The 18,612-nt window shown below is 60.6% G+C and overlaps 1 protein-coding gene across 2 annotated transcripts in view; it reads right to left on the reverse strand.

Annotated features, from left to right (window-relative positions):
- Positions 1-16,359, reverse strand: part of MICALL1 (MICAL like 1) — a 35,743-nt gene extending 19,384 nt beyond the window's left edge. Inside the window, exons 1-8 of one of the 2 annotated variants that reach the window (XM_059681584.1) lie at positions 15,888-16,359; positions 11,814-11,862; positions 11,365-11,506; positions 6,910-6,989; positions 6,063-6,205; positions 3,276-3,748; positions 2,047-2,104; positions 849-1,231 (exon numbers count right to left, since the gene is read on the reverse strand). In XM_059681584.1, the coding sequence (XP_059537567.1) occupies positions 849-1,231; positions 2,047-2,104; positions 3,276-3,748; positions 6,063-6,205; positions 6,910-6,989; positions 11,365-11,506; positions 11,814-11,862; positions 15,888-16,033 (1,474 nt within the window). In that variant the 5' untranslated portion in view covers positions 16,034-16,359. The remainder of the gene's footprint in view (positions 1-848; positions 1,232-2,046; positions 2,105-3,275; positions 3,749-6,062; positions 6,206-6,909; positions 6,990-11,364; positions 11,507-11,813; positions 11,863-15,887) is intronic. The other variant, XM_059681583.1, reaches the window with a different exon arrangement.
- Positions 16,360-18,612: the final 2,253 nt, after the last annotated feature.

Raw genomic sequence — 18,612 nt, forward strand, 5'->3', positions numbered from 1 at the left:
CAGCGCGAAGGCACTGCCCGGCAACAGCTGGGGGTGAACCCCGTGAGTCTGCCTCAGAGCTCGTCTCGTTGTCTGCGTCCCACGCCGCCCACCACCTCCACTTGGCTCAGTTAGAGGGTCTCAGGGCTTCAGCAGGGCCAGAGTGGGGACCCCAGACCACCTGCCTCTGATCATCTCCAACCCACTCCAGGCCCCCCAGTCTGAGGGGCTCCCCTGAGGGCTGGGAAGCAGCCGGCCCCCAGCCATGGTGGAAGGTGACTGGGCCCAGGGCTAAGAAGACTGCCGGCCGGTGCCTGGAGGGGCGGGAGCGCTGGCAGAGGGCATGCGCCCACCCCTACCCGCTCCCAGATGAGCAGACGAGGACAGACACAGGGAAGGAACTGCTCAAAGTCACAAGGGCCGAGTCACACAGCCAGGCCAGAGCCCGAGGCTGTCAGCGGCGCCGGGAGGGGGGTGACTGGTGAGGCTGTCACTAGAGGCCAGCTAAGCCCTGCCATGCGCTTTCCCGGGAGCCAAGGCTGTGCTCAACGCTGCACCCGAGAACTCTCACAGCAGACCTGCGCGGGGGCCACAGAGCTCAACGCAGAGTCTAGGGCCTGGATTCAAATCTTGCCTCTGCTGCTTAAATGCTGTGAGGGCCTGGGCAAATCACTTACCCTCTCTGTGCCTCCGTTTCCCACCTGCAAGTGGGGGTAGGGTACCTCTCTCACAGGTTAGCTCCAGGATAAATGAGGGGACACAGGTGAACCACCTGGCACCTGGCCGAGAGGGATCCTGCTGAACCATGCCCGCTCCCGGCCCTGACCCGAGTTCCGACTGTCAGGACAGCTTCCAGGGACCGCACTCACCGAGCGGGGATGCGCTGGGCGCCCGGGGAGCAGGGCGCTTCTTGGTCTTGGGGCTGCTGGTGGGGGTGATGCCGTACCAGGGGTGCAGGGACTTGGGTGTGGACTCCGGCTGGGCCTGGGCAGGGCTGGTGGCCAGACTGGGTGCAGCAGGGGGCTCCTCCGCCTCCTCTGCCTCCTCCTCCTCAAAGGGGTTGTAGGGCTTGGGCTCCAGGCCAGCCGCCGCCGGGCTCCTGGGGGCCACCTCCTCGCCTCCATTCTCCACCCGCCTGCTGTCCCGGCTCGGCGGCCGGGGGCTGCTGCTCGGCGGCAGAGGGGCCGGCTTCTTCTTTGGCTCTGCCTGGACCAGTGCAATCCAGGGAGGGTCCTTCCTGGGGGCAGGCGTCCTGTCGGGCATCCTGTCGGGCAGGAGGCAGGAACCCTCAGGAGGGAAGGGGCAGCACCCCCCTCTCTCCGCACAGCGCGGGGTCCATCTCCAAGGGGACGGATGAGAAACGGCGCTTCCTCCCCTCCCGCCCCCAGCACGGTGAGGCCCGTCTGGGCCGCAGGCTGACACGGACTATGGTGGCCACATCCCCCGGACCCCTAGAGGCCCAGACGGGGTGAACCTTCAGGCCACAGAGCCCAGCCCAGGAAAGGCCCACAAGGGCTCCCTCCGTGACACAGAAGGTCGCCTGGCCTCTGCACCGCCTCCCACCGGGACAAGGGACAGCAGGGAGCCTCCCCCACAGGTCACGGACGGGTCCAGCGGGCACTGCACTGGCCCACAGCAAGTGCTCGCCGAGTCTTAGCTACTCTTGTGGCGGCCACACCACAGGGGACGTCCCGATGTCCTCACCCAGGACGCAGGGTCCCGGTGGAAGGGCTGAGCCAGGGGCACGGCTGCGCTGTGCTGGCCTTTCCTACACCTGCCTGCCAATCCTCCCAGCTCAGCGAGCCGGCCCAGGCCCCCCAAGTCACAAAGGCAGCAGAGGCGAGGGGACTGCAGAGGTGGGTGACTCCACCTGGCACCGCTGCCCACAGGTCAGGGGCCCCCGGGGAGCCTCGGGGGAAGGGATGTGGGCACAGCACTCCTTCTCCACCCAGAGATGAACCCTGCCCATGCTTGGGGGGTATAGAGTGGGTCCTGTGCCTCCCCACAGGTCCCAGGAGCCCCCCATCCCCACCACCAGGGCCCGAGAGCCTCCCAGGGCCGGCGTACCTCTCTGACAGCTTGGGCGTCCCTCTCGGCTTGGGGACGGGGGGCTCGTGCAGCCTTCCTAGATGGGAAAGGAGGGTGAGGCAGGCCTTCATGGCCGCTGTGGGCTGGGCAGCGCAGTGGGGCAGCCGGTCGCCAGCCAGAGTGACCGCCTCACCACGGAGTGCCCTTCCTTCCTACCTGGCAGGTCACAGGCTCCAGGTGGCCATGGCAACCTCACCGCACACTCGCACCTCCCACCCCAGGGCTCAGGGAGATTAGATAAGCCCCAGAGGGGACAGGCAGAGTAGGTCGAAGGGAAAGGACAGGGCAGCTGAGACCCCATTTGCATTTCAGTTGGGAAGGGGGACCCAGTGCCCTCAGACACTGCCCGTGTGGACGGGAAACGTCTCCACGCACCCAGCACCACCTCCTCCTGGAGGCCTCCTGAACCCACACAGCCCCGCTGCCCCTCCTAACAGACTTCAGGCTCTACTGAACCCGCCTGTGCCCGGTCCCCCCGGAGACTGGCTACACCACAAAGGCACACACAGGTGAGCACCATCTCTGTCCCCGTGCCCAGCTCAGAACAGAACCGAACAGCCAGAAGGAGCCTCTGCCCCAGACCCAAGGGCCCTCCTCGCCTGACCGCCTCCCCTGAGCAGGTGAGAGGGTCGCCCAGCACATCAGAGGCGCCCAGGAGCCCTGCCTGCATGAGCTCACGGAGCCAGGCAGGTCATCTGGGAAAGTCCTGCCATCAGGGCCTTGAACAGAGCCCACTGGGGCCCACCTGACCAGGGACACACCCGGGCCTGTCCCCGCCCCTGAGCACTCCCCGGTCAGACATGGGACAAGGAGAGGGCTGGGCGTGAGAGGGAGATCACCCGAGGAAGTATGTAAACTGGCCGGGCACACAGAGTCCCCGATGCAGTCGGGACACAGGCACACACCGTGTGCACTTGCTCGACACCCTGAAACTGAAGCACACGAGACTCACAGAAGAACACAAACACCCAACACACAGCATGGGCAGCCTGGGGCGCCATCTGCATGCATCTGCTTTGTTCGAGCTGTGCCCGCGGCCTCGGTCACTGTTTGTGGCATGAATGACCTTGGAAACACAGTCACGTGTGCACACACACACACACACACACACACACACAGACACACAGACACAGGCCCCAGCAACACGCCCAGGGCACGTGTCCACTGAAACACCACACACTCCCAGCGAGCACCGTCCCGCTGCTCACCATTCACCAGGCTGCCGCCTCCCTGCTCCACCGAGTTCTCAGGCTGCAGGCTGGACCGGGGCCGCGGTGTCGGGGGCACAGCGGGCGTCGGGGGCACAGCGGGCGTCGGGGGCACAGAGGGCGCCGGGGCTGTGCTCTCCAAGGTCTTCCTGGGGGCGGGCATGGGGCGGCCGGCCTGGGGGCTGGCCAGATCCTGCGGTCTGTCCAGAAGGCAGGGCTTGGTGGGGATCTGGGGCCGGGCCTCAGCCCCTGCAGCCGCCCTAGGGCTGGGGCCGCCTCCCTCCACATCCTTGGCTTCTTCTGCAGCTTCCTTTCCGTCTTCCGGCCGTCGCTTTGGCTGTGGTGGGGACCGGGGCTTGGCCCCCCGCCCCCCCGGGCCCAGCCTGGGACAGTGCTCCGCACACACGAAGGTGCCCTCCTCGGGCCCGGCCCGGTAGGCCCCGGGGATGAGGGTGCTGGAGCACTGCCGACACCTGCAGGGAGAAGGGGATGGGTGTTGAACTGGACCAGGCGGCCCGGCCCAGCAAGCGGCCGCCCTCCTCCAGCACCAAGGCTCTCCCCGCCGCCTCCTCCCAAATGCCAGCCGGATCCTGTCTCAATGGCCTGGGCTTCCCAGAGGAAAAGGAAAATGGTAACTGTCAGGATCGCAGCAGAACAATAAAACCACGTGAAATCAGCAACAGGAATTGTGAAACACATTCAGTTTGTGCTGCAAGAGGAAGCAACGTTTCCCCCAGAGGGACCGTCCAGTGAGCGCGGCCGCCATTAGGGCTCAGGACGGACTCCGTCGTTCTCAGCCAGCAGGCTGTTTGTTTTGTTGTGTGTGGGGGGGGTTTTTTGTTTTGTGTTTTTTCAAATATATTTTATTGATTTTTTACAGAGAGGAAGGGAGAGGGATAGAGAGTTAGAAACATCGATGAGAGAGAAACATCGATCAGCTGCCTCCTGCACACCCCCTACTGGGAATGTGCCCGCAACCCAGGTACATGCCCTTGACCGGAATCGAACCTGGGACCCTTCAGTCCGCAGGCCGACGCTCTATCCACTGAGCCAAGCCGGTCAGGGCTGTTTTGTTGTTTTATGGATGGAAGAAAACGGCACCAAATACATGTCAGAGCGGGTCGCACTTGACTCTTATTCCAGTTGTGCCTCTACTTATACAAGCTTTACTTCAGGAAGGTGTTCACACCTGGTCACAATGTCAGGTGGATTTCTTCCTGCGGGGGGTGGGCCGAGGAAGGGGCGCTGACGTGGGTGTGATGGCTCCCCGAGTGTTCCCCCCATGACCCTCAGTCCTGCTGTCAGGTTCCAGGTTCCAGGTGCAGCCGCCACACACACCATACACACACACACCCCACACACACCACACACACATACACACACACACACACCACACACACTCTCCACACACACACACTCTCCACACACACCACACACACATACACACACACACCACACACACACATACATACACACACACCACACACACACACACACACACACCACACTCTCCACACACACACACTCTCCACACACACACACCACACACACATACACACCACACACACACATACACACACACACCACACACACACACACACCACACACACATACTACACACATACTACACACACACCACACACACACCACACACCCATCTCACACACACACATGCGCATGCACACACCACAGACACACACACACACCGCACACCCATCTCACACACACACATGTGCGTGCACACACCACAGACACACACACACCACACACACACCGCACACCCATCTCACACACACATGCGCATGCACGCACCAGACACACACACACCACACACACCGCACACCCATCTCACACACACACATGCGCGTGCGCGCGCACACACACACACACACACACACACAGAGCATTCGGCAACTGTCAATCACCAGCTCCCTTGACTCTTCAATTTCCTTTTCTGATTTCTCTCTTGTATCATATATTTTCTAAATTATTTGTATTTTCCTTCCCTCTTATTCCATTCTCTTTAAACCTGGCTTCCACTGGGAGCGGTACACAGAAAGCAAGTTTTTATTGTGATATTTTAAAACCCTTTCTCCCCAGTGGCCTTAAAGCAGACTGTGCTCCTAAAACAGTGGTCGGCAAACTCATCAGTCAACAGAGCCAAACATCAACAGCACAACAATTGAAATTTCTTTAGAGAGCCAAATTTTTTACACTTAAACTATATAGGTAGGCACATTGTTATTAACTTAATTAGGGTACTCCTAAGCTGGCCTTTGCTAAAAACGCCCTCAATCTGATTGAGGTACGTTCGCTGAGGTCAACCCCTTCCAACTCTCCCATCCACACTCGTCTTGCATACTTGTTTTGTCCATCTCCTTTCCGAAAACCAACTTCTGCACATGGGCCACGAAGTTTCAATCGTACTGTACGTGCGCGCCCGCACATGGTATTTTGTGGAAGAGCCACACTCAAGGGGCCAAAGAGCCGCATGTGTCTCGCGAGCCACGTTTTGCCGACCACTGTCCTAAAACATCATGTGCGGTTCACCTCCAAGAGCGCCGCCCGGGGCAGAACCCTGGGCTCCAGCCCGCTCCGGCCTCTAATGACGCGATGAGCAGGTCTCCCCTCGGAGGCCTTAGTTGCTCCCCAGGAAATGGAGACAAGCAGGATGCTCCATAAGCAGAGCCCACCAAGGTGACCCCCACGGTGGTGCTGAACCACGGAAGTTCCCTCCCTGCTACTGGGGTGCTGGGGTGGAGGCCCGGCCAGGCCCCCACCACTCACCGGAAGCAGTGCCGGTGGTACAGCTTGCCCTCGGCCAGGTACCGCTGCACCAGGTGCACGTGCTGCCCGCAGGCTGCGCACAGGCTGCTGGGGGTCCGGTGGGCGCTCTGCTCCGACAGGTGACCTGAGGCGAGCTCCTCGCCCTGCGGGGAACAGGGCGGGCAGATTGGGGGTGGGGGCACGGTCACCAGCCATCCTAGTCCCTCTAATGGCCGCTGCCCCCCACGTGCACTGCGGACACCTGCTGAGTGCTAACGTGCTTCGGCAGAGCCCTGGAGGGGGACAGGGTGCAAGGAAACTACAGCCCAGAGAGGGCGAAAGGTCCCTGGGTCAGGATGGAGACATGCACGTCCCGACGTCCAGAGCCTGGGCTCCCCCACCAGAAAGGCGGCTCCTGCTGTCTGACCCCTCCCCTCGGCGGCTCTTACCCTGCAGGCTGCCCCGGGGTGACTGCCCTCACCCGCCTTCCCTGCCTCCCTCCGAGAGCCCCAGCAGACTTAACTCCCAGTTTCTCTCCTTCTAAGCTCTGTGACCTTGAGCAAGCCTGTCTGAGCCTCGGATTTCTCATCTGTATATCAGGACACATAATAGCCACCTCCAGGGTTGTTAGAGGGTTAAACAGAACCACCAGGGAGCTGAAAAGCTGTCTCGCCAGGCGAGTGTATTAAATCCCGTCAGGCCCAACGTGGCGGTCAGTGCTGTGGGCTGCCTGTGCCCCCTCCCAGGCCTGCCTGTGAGGCTCCACTCCCAAAGCCAGTGGGAAAGGTCCAAGTGTCCTCTGAACCTGCAATGCCCACTGTCCCTGCCCACCGAACCTCTCACCCGCCCCACCCAGGCATCTGCCTACCTGAGCCCTCTCTTCTGGTTCCACTGGAGTGGATGGCGGGGAGGAGGGTGACAGGCCCTTTCCGGGTGGTGAGACACCGGCTGCAAAGGGACGGAAAACAGACCTGAGGCAGGTGGAGACGCTGGGCTTCCAGGCGGCCGCAACCTGGCCGAAGGTTTGAGCTCCGCAGACATCACCTTCGGTCCCAGTACAGCGGGACCAGAGCAGGCTCCCCCTTCACACCGACCAGCGGACACCTACACGTCCAAGCTAAGTCCCGAATGCAAGCTGCTCGCCCAGGGGCCGTGTGCACAGAGGCAACCGCACAATCACAGAACTAACAGTGCCCAGCCCATGGGAGGACGGGGAGCTTCCTCCCGCTCCCCGGGGCACTGGGGAAAGAGGGGAACCGCACAGTGCTGGCCGAAGATCGGGAACAGGGCTGGCTCCCTGGGGCCAGCAAGGAGCTGCCCCACCGACGCCCCCGACGCCCCCGCGGGCAGCCGTGGCCAGAACCTGCCTGCTGTCCCTCACACCAGAGAAACCCACTACCCCACCCAACCCCTCCAACATCCTCCTCCTTCATTCCTTCAGCAAATATTCACTAAGCACCCACTTTGTACCCAGGGATTAGCATAAACACCCCCAATTCAGAGAACTGTATTAAAAAGTCCATTTTACTGTATGACAATTTAAAAAATAAGACCCAAGCTCCTTACTGTGGTCTAAAATGACCGAACTTCAGGTCACCCTCCATTAATGGACCCTGAAATCAATCCTGTGGACTGCAACGAGCACATTTCAAAGATGAAACAGCCTGGCTGGTGGGGCTCAATGAGCGTCGACCTATGAACCAGAAGGTCAGGGTTCAATTCCCTGGATTTCGGGCCTGATCCCCAGTGTGGGGCATGTAGGAGACAGCCAATCGATGATTCTCTCTCATCATTGATGTTTCTGTATCTCTCTCCCTCTCTCTTCCTCTCTGAAATCAATAAAAGTATATATATAAAAAAAACCCTAACCAGTTTGGCTCAGTGGATCAAGCATTGGCCTGTGGATCGAAGGGTCCAGGGTTCGATTCCATTCAAGGGCATGTACCTCGGTTGCAGGCTCCTCCCCGGCCCTGGCCGGGGCTAGTGCAGGAGGCAACCAATGGTTGTGTGTTCCTCTCACATCGATGTTTCTCTCTGTCTTTCCCTCTCTCTTCCACTCTCCCTAAAAATCAATGGAAAAATATCCTCTGGTGAAGATTAACAACAACAACAAAGAAGATGAAACAGAATAGAAAGTATCTGTGTGCATCACATGTGTAAGGGGAAGAATCGTTTCCTGAAACTTGTTTCAGTTACATATGTGTGCATGAACTCAGACTGTGATGGGAACTGTATTTCTTGCCATGAATCGTGGTAAAAAATTTTGGAATCCTGTGCCCTCCTGCCTGGAACATTCCTCCCCAGAGCTTCACATGGCTTCCTTCTCCTCCTTGTTCAAGGCTTAGCTCAAATGTCACCTCCTCCGAGAGGGCCTCCCTGACCACCTCCTATTCCCATGGCTTTCATCCCATTACCTTACTTTGTTTCCTTATTGGACTCTCCTAACATTATGTCACTTATTACCTCTCTCTCTCTCCCCTCTCACCTGCCCCTCATCCATTAGACTGCAAGCTCTGCGAGTCTGTTTCATTCTCAGCTCTCTCCCTAGCACAGTGCCTGGCACACAGTAGGCACTCCATAGATATGTTACACGAAACGTGCTGGAGCTCTACGGCTGTGAATAGAGACGGTCTGCAGGGGACAGAGAGGAGTCGTCGCGATACTGTGGCCACAGTCTTGTGTTGAACAGGGGGCGGGGCGACACGAGCACCTGGGGTAGGTAGAGCCGCGCAGGCTGCTCAGAGGCAGAACGTGAAGATTAGAGGATCCGTCGGAAAGCACGTGCTGGGGTGGAAGAAATGGAACAGACAATGGAGTTTGGGGCCGGAGGATCACTACGAAGAAAGACTTAGCAGCACAAGACGTGATGTGTGCAGGCTGGTGTGGCTCAGGGCTGGGCGCTGACCCATGAACCAGGAGGTCACCGGTTCCATTCCCGGTCAGGGCACATGCCCCAGTTTCGGCTCGGTGTGCAGGAGGCAGCCGATCGATGGTGTTTCTCTCTCTATCCCTCTCCCCTTCTCTCTCTCTCATGAGTCAATAAAAACATTAAAAAACAAAAAGAATGTGAGGTGTTCAAGAAACACAAGAGGCTGGGGCAGCGAGTGGCTCAGGCTAAGCATGGGGAGGACCTCAGGGCCCACTAAGAAGCTGGACTTTCTCCTGATGACCTGCCTTTGCCACCCTGTGGGCTGGAACCCCTCCTCCGACTTCCCAGACGCTGGGCGTCCTGGACTCATACGCTGGCTCCAGACCAGGCTGTGGCTCCTGGAGGTCAGGGGGCAGCTGATGTGCCCAGGGTCACTGGCACCCACAGAGCCTGGCACAAGCTGAGCACTCAGCACGGCACTTCAGTGTCTCAGCCAGGGCCGGGTTCAAGGTTGCCCAGCCCGGTGAGAGTCCAGTCCAGTCAAAAGCAGCGTTGAAATCCCCCCATTCGCCCAGGAAGTACAGAGCGGGCCCATCTGGGGGAGTCTGACAGCCAGCTTTGCCTCCAGGGCTGGCACACATCGCTGGGCTTCCTCTGGCTGAGCAGCAGGTGGGATAAAAATGGTTCGCATTTAGGGCCAAGTTACAGGAAAAGTACAAGCTGTGCTTTTAGCAACAAGCACCCCGCAGGCCCAGGCACAGCTCAGGGAGCTGGGCCCCGGGGCGCCCTCACCCCCGGATGCCCGGTGAGGACCCAGGACCAAATCAACAGTAGGATCGACGGCCCCCCCCACCCCCCCCACCCCACAGCTCCCCAGAAGAAGAGCTCAGTAGAGCGAGCCTGGGGGTTTCGACAGGAAACCTTCCAGAACACAGGACCAAGTTGTGATTCTAGGTAAGTAAGCTAAATTCTAACCAACGGAACAAAGACGTCATAATGACACTGACCTTGAGTCCTAAATAAGAGCCGCACGCACGTTTCCGTTTCCTCGTTTACTCCTCACGTCAACCCCGCGAGGTGGGCGCTATTCTTACCTCCATCGCCAGGGGAAACTGAGGCAGAGAGGTGACCGTGGTGCCCACTGTCACCCAGAGAGCAAATGGCAGCTAAAACGTTTGGAGTCCACGCTCTTAATTTCCACCCTATTTGCCTCTCACCAACGACTCAGTGGTGAAGAAATCTTTTTAATTTGATTTCTACTAAAATACATACCATGCTATTTGTTCAAGTATAATATTAATCCCTAGCAATATCTCGGGAAGGGGAGATATTATTTTAATTTTGATGTCCTTTTCTGTGTCCTGACTTGTCTACAGTAAACATGCTTTACTTTTAAAAAGGAAAAAAAAAGACCTGACTTTACAGACACTTCCTTAACGATGGGCTGGGATTGTCCACACGGACAGCAGACAGGAGGCAGGGCTGAAAGCGGGCAGGGGAGGGGCAAGGCGCCCCCCTCCTCCCCGACTCAGGACCCAGAAGTGACCCAGAGCAGGAGTCCGGACACCTGCATTCTCCACCCAGCCTCTCTGCTTTCCTGCTGTGTGACCTTGGGCTCCTTGCTTCCCCTCTCTGGGCCAGTTGCCCCAGGAGATTCCTGCAGGGGGATTTTCCAGGCAGGAGCCTCTGTCGCCGCCGCAGTGACCTGACTCAGAGCAGAGAAGTACCCTTGTACCCCGGGGAACCCCCAACTCCCCAGCCTCCCAGTTCTCAGGCCCTGAAGGTCACTTCTGGGGAAGATGCTGCACAACAGCCCACAGGGTCACTTCCCTGCTGCAGGAAAAACCCCAGGCAAGTGTCTGCTAACAGGAAGTGGGGTGCGTGCAGAGAGGTGAACTCAGACAGCGGGAAGCCCCCCCCCGCCCCCCCACTCGCTTTGTCTCCTCTCATATTATTTTGCTCAGTTATGGGTTGCTGTGTTTGTTATCTGTCCCCGCCACCAGACTGGGCGCTCCGGGGGGCAGAGACCTGGTCACAGCTATACCCCAGCACATGCTGTTTCACCCAGAAAAGGGCATTTCAATGAGAGAACGAACGATCCAGTGAATGGATGATGGGCTGCGTCCCCAGCTGCCTGTTTGCAGCGCAGAAAACTACCACCCGTCCCCAGCCCCAGCCCCAGCCCCAGCCCCAGCCCCGTCCCCAGCCCCAGCCCCGTCCCCAGCCCCGTCCCCAGCCCCAGCCCCAGCCCCGTCCCCAGCCCCAGCCCCAGCCCCAGCCCCAGCCCCAGCCCCGTCCCCAGCCCCAGCCCCGTCCCCAGCCCCGTCCCCAGCCCCAGCCCCGTCCCCAGCCCCGTCCCCAGCCCCAGCCCAAGCCCCGTCCCCAGGGCCAGCCCCGTCCCCAGCCCCAGCCCCAGCCCCAGGGCCAGTCTCCCTGAGGGCTGCCCCCCCTCACCTTGGCCATGGCTGGCGAAGTGGTTGTAATACTGGGACACGTAGGTCATGATGCTGAGGCAGTCGGGGACCCTCATGGAGACCATGTCGTTGGGGTCCAGTAGAGCAGGGATGCCCAGCTCCTTCTCGGCCACTTCAAAGGCCTGGGTGGGAACAGGTGCAGGGGTGGGGGAGGAGGCAGGGTTAGTGGGCGCCCGTCAGTGGGATGAGGGGTACCAGGGCAGGGGTGGGCATGGGCTCCCCTCAGCTCTGAATCCACATGATGGCCTGGTGCTCCAGGGACAAGCGGGCCAGAGGGAAGCAGGGGTGGGGAAAGGAGCAGCCAGGGCCCCAGTGCAAGGCAGCCCCTCCCACAGCTCCTGCCCTGCAAGACCCTTACCCACCCCCACCCCAGCCCCACCCCAGCCCAGCCCCACAGCCTCTTGTGCTTTCATCTGTCTGAGGACTCACCAAACGGTTATTCTCGAAGACATTGTCCTTGGAAAGTGAATCAAAATCTCTGCAAGAGGCAAAGGGGAGGAGGAGCACTGAAGAGGTGACTAGACAAAGGGAGGCGCAGGCAGGGTGACCTCATCCCAAGGGGCGGGGTCTGTGGACTGGCCAGGAGGAAACTGAGGCAACAGCACATGCCGGTAGGACTGGGCCTTCCGGTGGGGGCACAGGCTGAGCTCCTGGCACCCAAGCGGAGGGTGCAAATCACTCGAAGGGGAAGGGCTCAAGTGCAAGCTTCCAGGTTGAAGGTCCCTGACCTCACTGCGAATCAGGATGCCCGTCCCCAGGAAGCCACATCCTGGTCGGCCCAGGACAAATACTTGTAAAAACAGGGACATCCGTGGATCGAGGACCTCGCGCCAGTGCTGTGCGGAGCTCCTGTCTTGAATTTACATTGTTTTCAACTCTGCCTGGCTGGCGTTTACCCCGTTTCAGATGAGACCACTGAGGCCCGCAGAGGGGAAACCAGCCAGCCCCGGGAATCCACATTCCGGGTCCTCGTACTGCACGTCTCAAACCTGGAGAAGCTACACCAACATGCTGAATCCCAGCCCAGCCCGAGGATGGCTGCTTCGTAATGGGGCCAGGACCAGAACAAGCCTGAACTGGACTGGAAACAGAACAGCCTCCAGAGCGGCTGGCAGGCACTGACCGACCGGCTGGCTGCGTGCTGGGCCACTCCGGGGCCGTCTCCTGGGGGAGCGGCGAAGGCTTTCCCAGTTTCTAAGCTGAGACAGGTGAGAGGCAGCAGGGCCGGCCTGGGGGGCCCTGGAGGGGACAGCTGGCCAGCCTGCCGGCTTTATCTATCCCCCTCGCCCCCTCCCGGCTGCTAGAGTGGCTGAAACCGGTGGAGGCAGCCCAGCCTTCTTGCTGGCACCCTCCTGGGTGCACCGCCCAAGTCGCTGCCCTTCTATGGCTGAAAACTGCAGCCTGACTGCCCGATGCAGGGGTCAGAGGCTGGAGCAGGCAGCACGTCCTCCTCTGCTCCTCCAGGCTGGCGGGGAGGACTGGCGGAGGCTGCGCTGGGTGAAGGGCAGGCCTCACAGACGAGGGAGAGGGCAAGCACGCCCCTCCCCCAGCCCTCCGACCCCTAGCCTCTCCAGGCAGAGTCCAGGTACAGTAAGCTGAGAACCCCGGAAGGGAGGTGCCCCAAGGATGGATGGACTAGACAGAGGGGAGGTGGCTGTATAAGAGCTTCAGCCCCCTTTGTCACCCCCTGGCCAGGCTATTTCCTTCTCCCCTCAGCTGGGTCCCTAACTCCCCTAGCTTTGACCTAAGAGCATGACCCTTAGCAAGCAATGTGACCTCCGAACCCTCAGCCTCCTGGTCTGTGATGCTGTGAAGGGGGTGAGGGGGCACCAGCAGAAGCCCCCAAGACAAAGGCTCGTTCTCAGACCAAATGAGGCAAAGCACCTTGTCTCGGCCACTTCTTCCAGTCTCCCCAGCCGTGTTCTTGGGAAGGGGCTTTTATTCGCCCTGTGTCGCCAACACTCTACCTGGTACATTGGTCCGGTACTTAGCAGGCACTCAATAAATGTTTGTTGAATGAAGATATCCTGGAAGCAGCGTAAAAACTGTAAAGGCCCGCAAGACACTGCAGTTCTTCCTCCAGCCTCCCCCCCCACCCCCATCTCTGTCTCTAATCACCATCTGGGCTTGGGTAACAGATTTTCTGCGACTTTCAAAGACCGGGGAAGTTGTATTTGGCTCTGGGAGAGATGAAGGGCACAGAAATGAGACCCACATGGTGTCTGCCCTCAAGGGAGCTTAAAGGTGCCTGGATTGGAGGAAGAGAGAATGAACATGGCAGCAGCGCCCGCCCCCCTCAGAGGCAGGACCCACAGCGCCAGGAGCTACTTCAAGATGCTGCTTGCCAGGCCCTACCCTCATGGAGATCCTCCCCTCCGCACCGCTGAGGTCCTCTCTGTGCCTTAGGTGGGACTGGGCCTCAGTTTTTGTCCTGTGCAATGGGCTGGCAGCCCCAACACCGGCCTGCCTTGCAAGTGAACGCCTGGGTGAGATCCTAGATCTCTTCTCAGAAGGGAGCCGCCCTCCATTCCACACCAACTCCGGCCACATCCCTCCCCTGCTGTGAACCATCATGGCTCCCACGGCCCTGTGCACCCTCCTTAGGCAGCCAGAGGCCCTAAGCACTCCGGCCCAGCCACTCCCCAGGCCCGCCCACCATGCGCCATGGGCCCTGGCAGTGCTGCCTGTGCCTCCTCTGCTGGGGGGGGGGGGTCCCCTCTGCCCAGAACGCCCTGACCTGGCCCCTGCTGTCTCCTTGGAAACCATGTGACATCTGGGAGGCCTTCCCATCCCTGAGAGAGCACTTCCCACGGGGAATGATCACCCCTGCGTCCGCATCTGTTACTCCCGGAGGCGTGGGAGACTGTGCGGGGTGTCTCTTTGTTAGTTGGTTGCTATCTCCATTACCAGGCACAGTGCCCAGCACGGAGTAGTAACTCTGTCACTACTTGTTGAATAAACGAAGGAACAAGACACTTTCATCATCATCCCCGAACCCCTAATAACACTACTTATAATTACTGTTCATTGACTGCTCATCTCCTCATTTAATCCTCACAATCACGCTGTGAGGTCAGTCTTATTACCAACCCCACTTTACAGATGAGGGAGCTGATGCCGGGGGGCGGGCGGAGGGGGTTGTGACTTACCCAAGGGACACCTGGGACATGGCACTGAGCACAGACCGAGCAGCCTGCACCGTGTGATACCCAAGTCCCTTCACACCTGGCCCTGGCCCCGCCTCCTGCCTCCCCAGCTGCCCCCTCAGCCAAAACAGAAGACCCCTCCCAGCCCTCCCCTCCCTTCTCCGTCCTTCAAGCCCCCTCTCCTGAGCGCCCACCCTCTATTCGTGCAGTTGTCACCCGCCCCCCAGCAGGCAGGGCCCACCTACGTCTGTCTCCACCTCACCTTGTTCACTTCTGCATCCACACCCCCAAAGCCGTCTCCTCCAGGCCCGACCCACCACCCACAGACACTGTACCGCGTGGCACAGAGTAAACTAAGTGCATGCGCCAGCCCAGGGATCCTTGAGGCATCCTTCCTCCCTCCCCTCCTCCCTCAAAGCCCTCTCAGGTGCTGTCCTCGGGGAGACAGGTCTGGGGGTGGAGCGGACACAGAGACTCTGGACCCTGCCAGGCTCGGCACCCTTGGTGGGGGGCGCTGTCAGCACCAGAAATGGCAGGCACCAGATCAACTTTACTCAGTGTTTTATAAATGAACGAACGAACGAACGAACGAACGAACGAACGAATGAACGAATGAATGGAAGAGTTTACCGGCCCAAGGAAGAGGGAGCTGAGACAGAAGCCTCAAGTCCACTGCTCGGGGGAGGGGGGACCTGAATACATGTTCCCATGAGAACCTCGCGGGGCAGCTGGGGACAAGGAGGAAGGAGACGTTTCATACCCTGGTGGCTGCCAGTCAGACTCTGCGTCTCCACGTGTCGTCGTCCCCCCCCCCCCCCCTGAGGTCAGCAGGACCTTGGGGCGCACGCTCGGAGGCAGGTCTGTGTCCTAAGGGGAGGGGGGCGCCTTTCTCCATTCACCCAGCCCTGTACCCTAGGGTCTCCTCCCTCCATGCCGGGGGGAGTCAGAGAAGTGAGGTTCACTGCACTCAGAGCTAGGGAGTCCCCCCCAAGAGGGAAAAGGCCTCCATGCCGCACAGGGAGGGGTGCCAGTGCAGGAAAGGCAGGGTCCCCAAAGAGGGCTCGGTGCCCCCTTTAAAGAGTTGAGACCTGGGGGTGGGGGAGTCGCTCAGGCGGAAATCAGTGCCTGGTGGGCGGGGCCACCCTCCCCACCCCCAACGCCCGCCGCAGAGGCAACCGAGCGCCGGTGGGGGTGCCCAGGGGCGGGGTCCGAGGCCCCGGGGGGCCGGGCAGGGGTCTCGGGGACCCCACGGGCGTCGCGGCCCGTCGGTGGGGTCGGGGTCTGGGTCTCTGGGGACGGCGCCTGCCCCCTGCCCCCCGACGGCCGCGTCACAGAGGGGGGGTCCCCGCGCACTCACAGCAGGTCGGGCCGGTGCCGGTGCAGGATGGCGCAGAAGGCCAGGCCGTCCCGGAAGGAGCCGCTCAGGTCGCGGACGTCCACGCCGCGGTAGCCCTCGCACTGGCGGCGGCACCAGGCCAGCAGGGCGCCCCGCGGCCCCGCCATGCGCCGCGCCGGCTCGGCCCGGCCCCGGGAGCCGCGATCTGGCTTCGCCGCGGACCGAGGACCGAGGACCGAGGACCGGCGGCGGCGCGGCCCTGCCCGGCGCGGCTCCGAACTCCGGCGCGACCGGCGGGCGCAGGGCGGGGGAGGAGGCGGGGCCGGGCCTGCTGTCCTCGCTCGGCTCCGGCGCGGGTCCCGGCTCGGCTCCGGCTCCCCGTCCGGACCTGCCCGGACCAGCCCGGCCGGCCGCCGCCTACTCGCCGCCGCTCCCCGCGCGGTGGGCCGGCCGGGCGCCGCGTCCCGCCGGCCTGGGTCCCCGCCCGCCGCCCGGAGCGGCGAGGGGGCGGCGGCCTGGCGCCCCACCCAGCGCCGGCTCCGCCCCCAAACGTGGACCCCCCCCACCCCCACCCCCAGCCGACACCCACCGCCCCTCCCCGCAGCGATCCCGACAGACACCCCTCCCACTCGGGCCCCCCTGCACGCCTCACCCACCGCAGACGATCCCTTCCCCCCAGCGCACCCCCTCCACCGCGCAGCCCACCGGGAGCGCTCCCCTTCCTCCATCCGAGTCCCTCCCACTCCTGGGCCTCAGCACCTACAATCCCGCTCGCTGACGTCTAAACCCACCGAGCTACCTGGTCTGAGGCTTCTCCCCGGGAGCAGTTCCCTGCAGCCTCCAGAGCCCCCCAGATGGCCGCCTCCACCCTGTCTCACCCCCTGAAACACCCTGCGCGGAGGCTCCATGCTCCCGCCACACCAGTCCAGGTGTCCTCCCGGGGCTGGACGGGGCCTGGCCACCTGCCCTGCACAGTTCTGACCCTGGTGTAGGCTCCGGGTCGCCCCCTCCCCACCGGGGCCCCTCTCCTGCCCTGAGGGCGGTGGTGGGCTGGGCTCCGAGGGGAAGCAGGCCCTTGTCTGGCAGGGCATTAGGTGTCTGGCCTGGAACCATTCTCCTGCTCCCCCTCCAAGACCTGGGGAGCGACCCCTCCCCAAAGCCTCTCCTCCAGGAGCTGAATCAGCCTTCCACTGGCTGGCTGCCCGGCCATGGCCGTGATGTCACTCTGGCCAGCGCACTGCTTAGCGAGGATAGGTCTGTGGCTACACCGCCCCACCCAAGGGTCTTAGTCATCTCTGTCACCCCTCAGCCCTGGGGGTGGGGTGGGGCGTGGAAAGAACAGGGATTTGGGAGTCATACTGATCCAGCCTCAAATCCTGGCTTTTCCCACTCACCCAGCCATGTGATCTTGAGCCGTCCTGAACCCCTCAATTTCTATATCTTAAAAATGGGGATAATTTCTTTTTTTGGGGGGGGGGTAATTTCTTTACAAGGTGGCAGAGAGGATTAAGATGAGCCTGACCCTTTAGTCATCATGCATAAATGCAAGCTATTGATACCTGGTACCTGGTAAATGTGGTAAAATGGATCGAAAGCATTGCATACCCAGCTTGTCACCTGAGCCTTGAATAAATTATCGAGCAGGGAGGTAGACTTAGAGAATCCCCCTCCTGAAAGGTCCACTGAGTCCCAGCCCTGGGTACAATGATGACCCAGGGCGGGGGACCCCAACTTGCCAACCTGGGCCAGCCTCACACCCTGGATCTGTCTGAGGCTGGAAGGCCACCTAGGCCCAGAGCGTGGACCCTCGGGCTACCTAGGAAGGGGCTGCCATGGGCAGGCTGCCTGGCCAGCCCTCTTGGCCCTTCACCACCTATGCTGCCACCTCCTACCTGCCCTGTCCTCTCTGGGCAAGCAACTCCGGGAAAGGAGGGTTCCAGGTGCCCTCATTACATGGGGGGCTTGGCCTCAGGACCCTGATACCAGCACCCACCTTGGCCTTCAGAGTCCACCAGGACTCGCATTAAAACCCTGCCCTCACCAGCTTAACGTCCCTGAAGGCAGCTCCAGGTCTGACCTTGACCCCATTGCCCTATGGCTTACATGGCAGAGCCCTCTGGGCTCCCACTAGCCATTTCTTTGTGGGTTTTGTAAACTCGTATTTGAGTCAGCTCATCATGATAGGAAGCAAGAACCTGCATGACCAACAGCTGTGTGACCACAGGCCAGACAACTCACCCCTACACACCCCCATTCCCCCCCCTGTAGAATCAGGATAATGATCTTTGTTTTGCCTGTGTCCCAGCGTTGTGGGTAATCAGGTGAGATAATGGATGGAAAAATGCTGTGCAGACTGTAAATCCGGGTCCTGGCGGGAGGGGAGACTATGTTTACAGGTGAGGTCAGAAGCCACAGGCAGCTGGACAAGTCAGGTCACGGGCCCAAAGTGAGGCCATCATTTCAGGATTAGGACAAAGGGCTTTGGGCCCTTCCTTCTGTGCTTTTCTTTACTTTTAAACTATCAATTAGAAGTGAATACATTCGTATAAAATTATTAAAGTAAAATAAGGCTAAAGTTCCTGCTTGACTGTCTCCCTCAATCCCAGCCCCTTCTAAGAAGTAGCCACGGTTGTCAGCTTGAAACTTAGCCTTCCAGACCTCTGCAGCATTTCCATTCAAACATGGATTCAACCAGCACTGAGCACCTGAGCCCAGAGGAGGTGGGGGTGAACAAGACAGGGCTCCT

The sequence above is a fragment of the Myotis daubentonii genome, chromosome 2 (assembly GCF_963259705.1).
Source record: "Myotis daubentonii chromosome 2, mMyoDau2.1, whole genome shotgun sequence".
Classification (NCBI taxonomy): Eukaryota; Metazoa; Chordata; class Mammalia; order Chiroptera; family Vespertilionidae; genus Myotis; species Myotis daubentonii.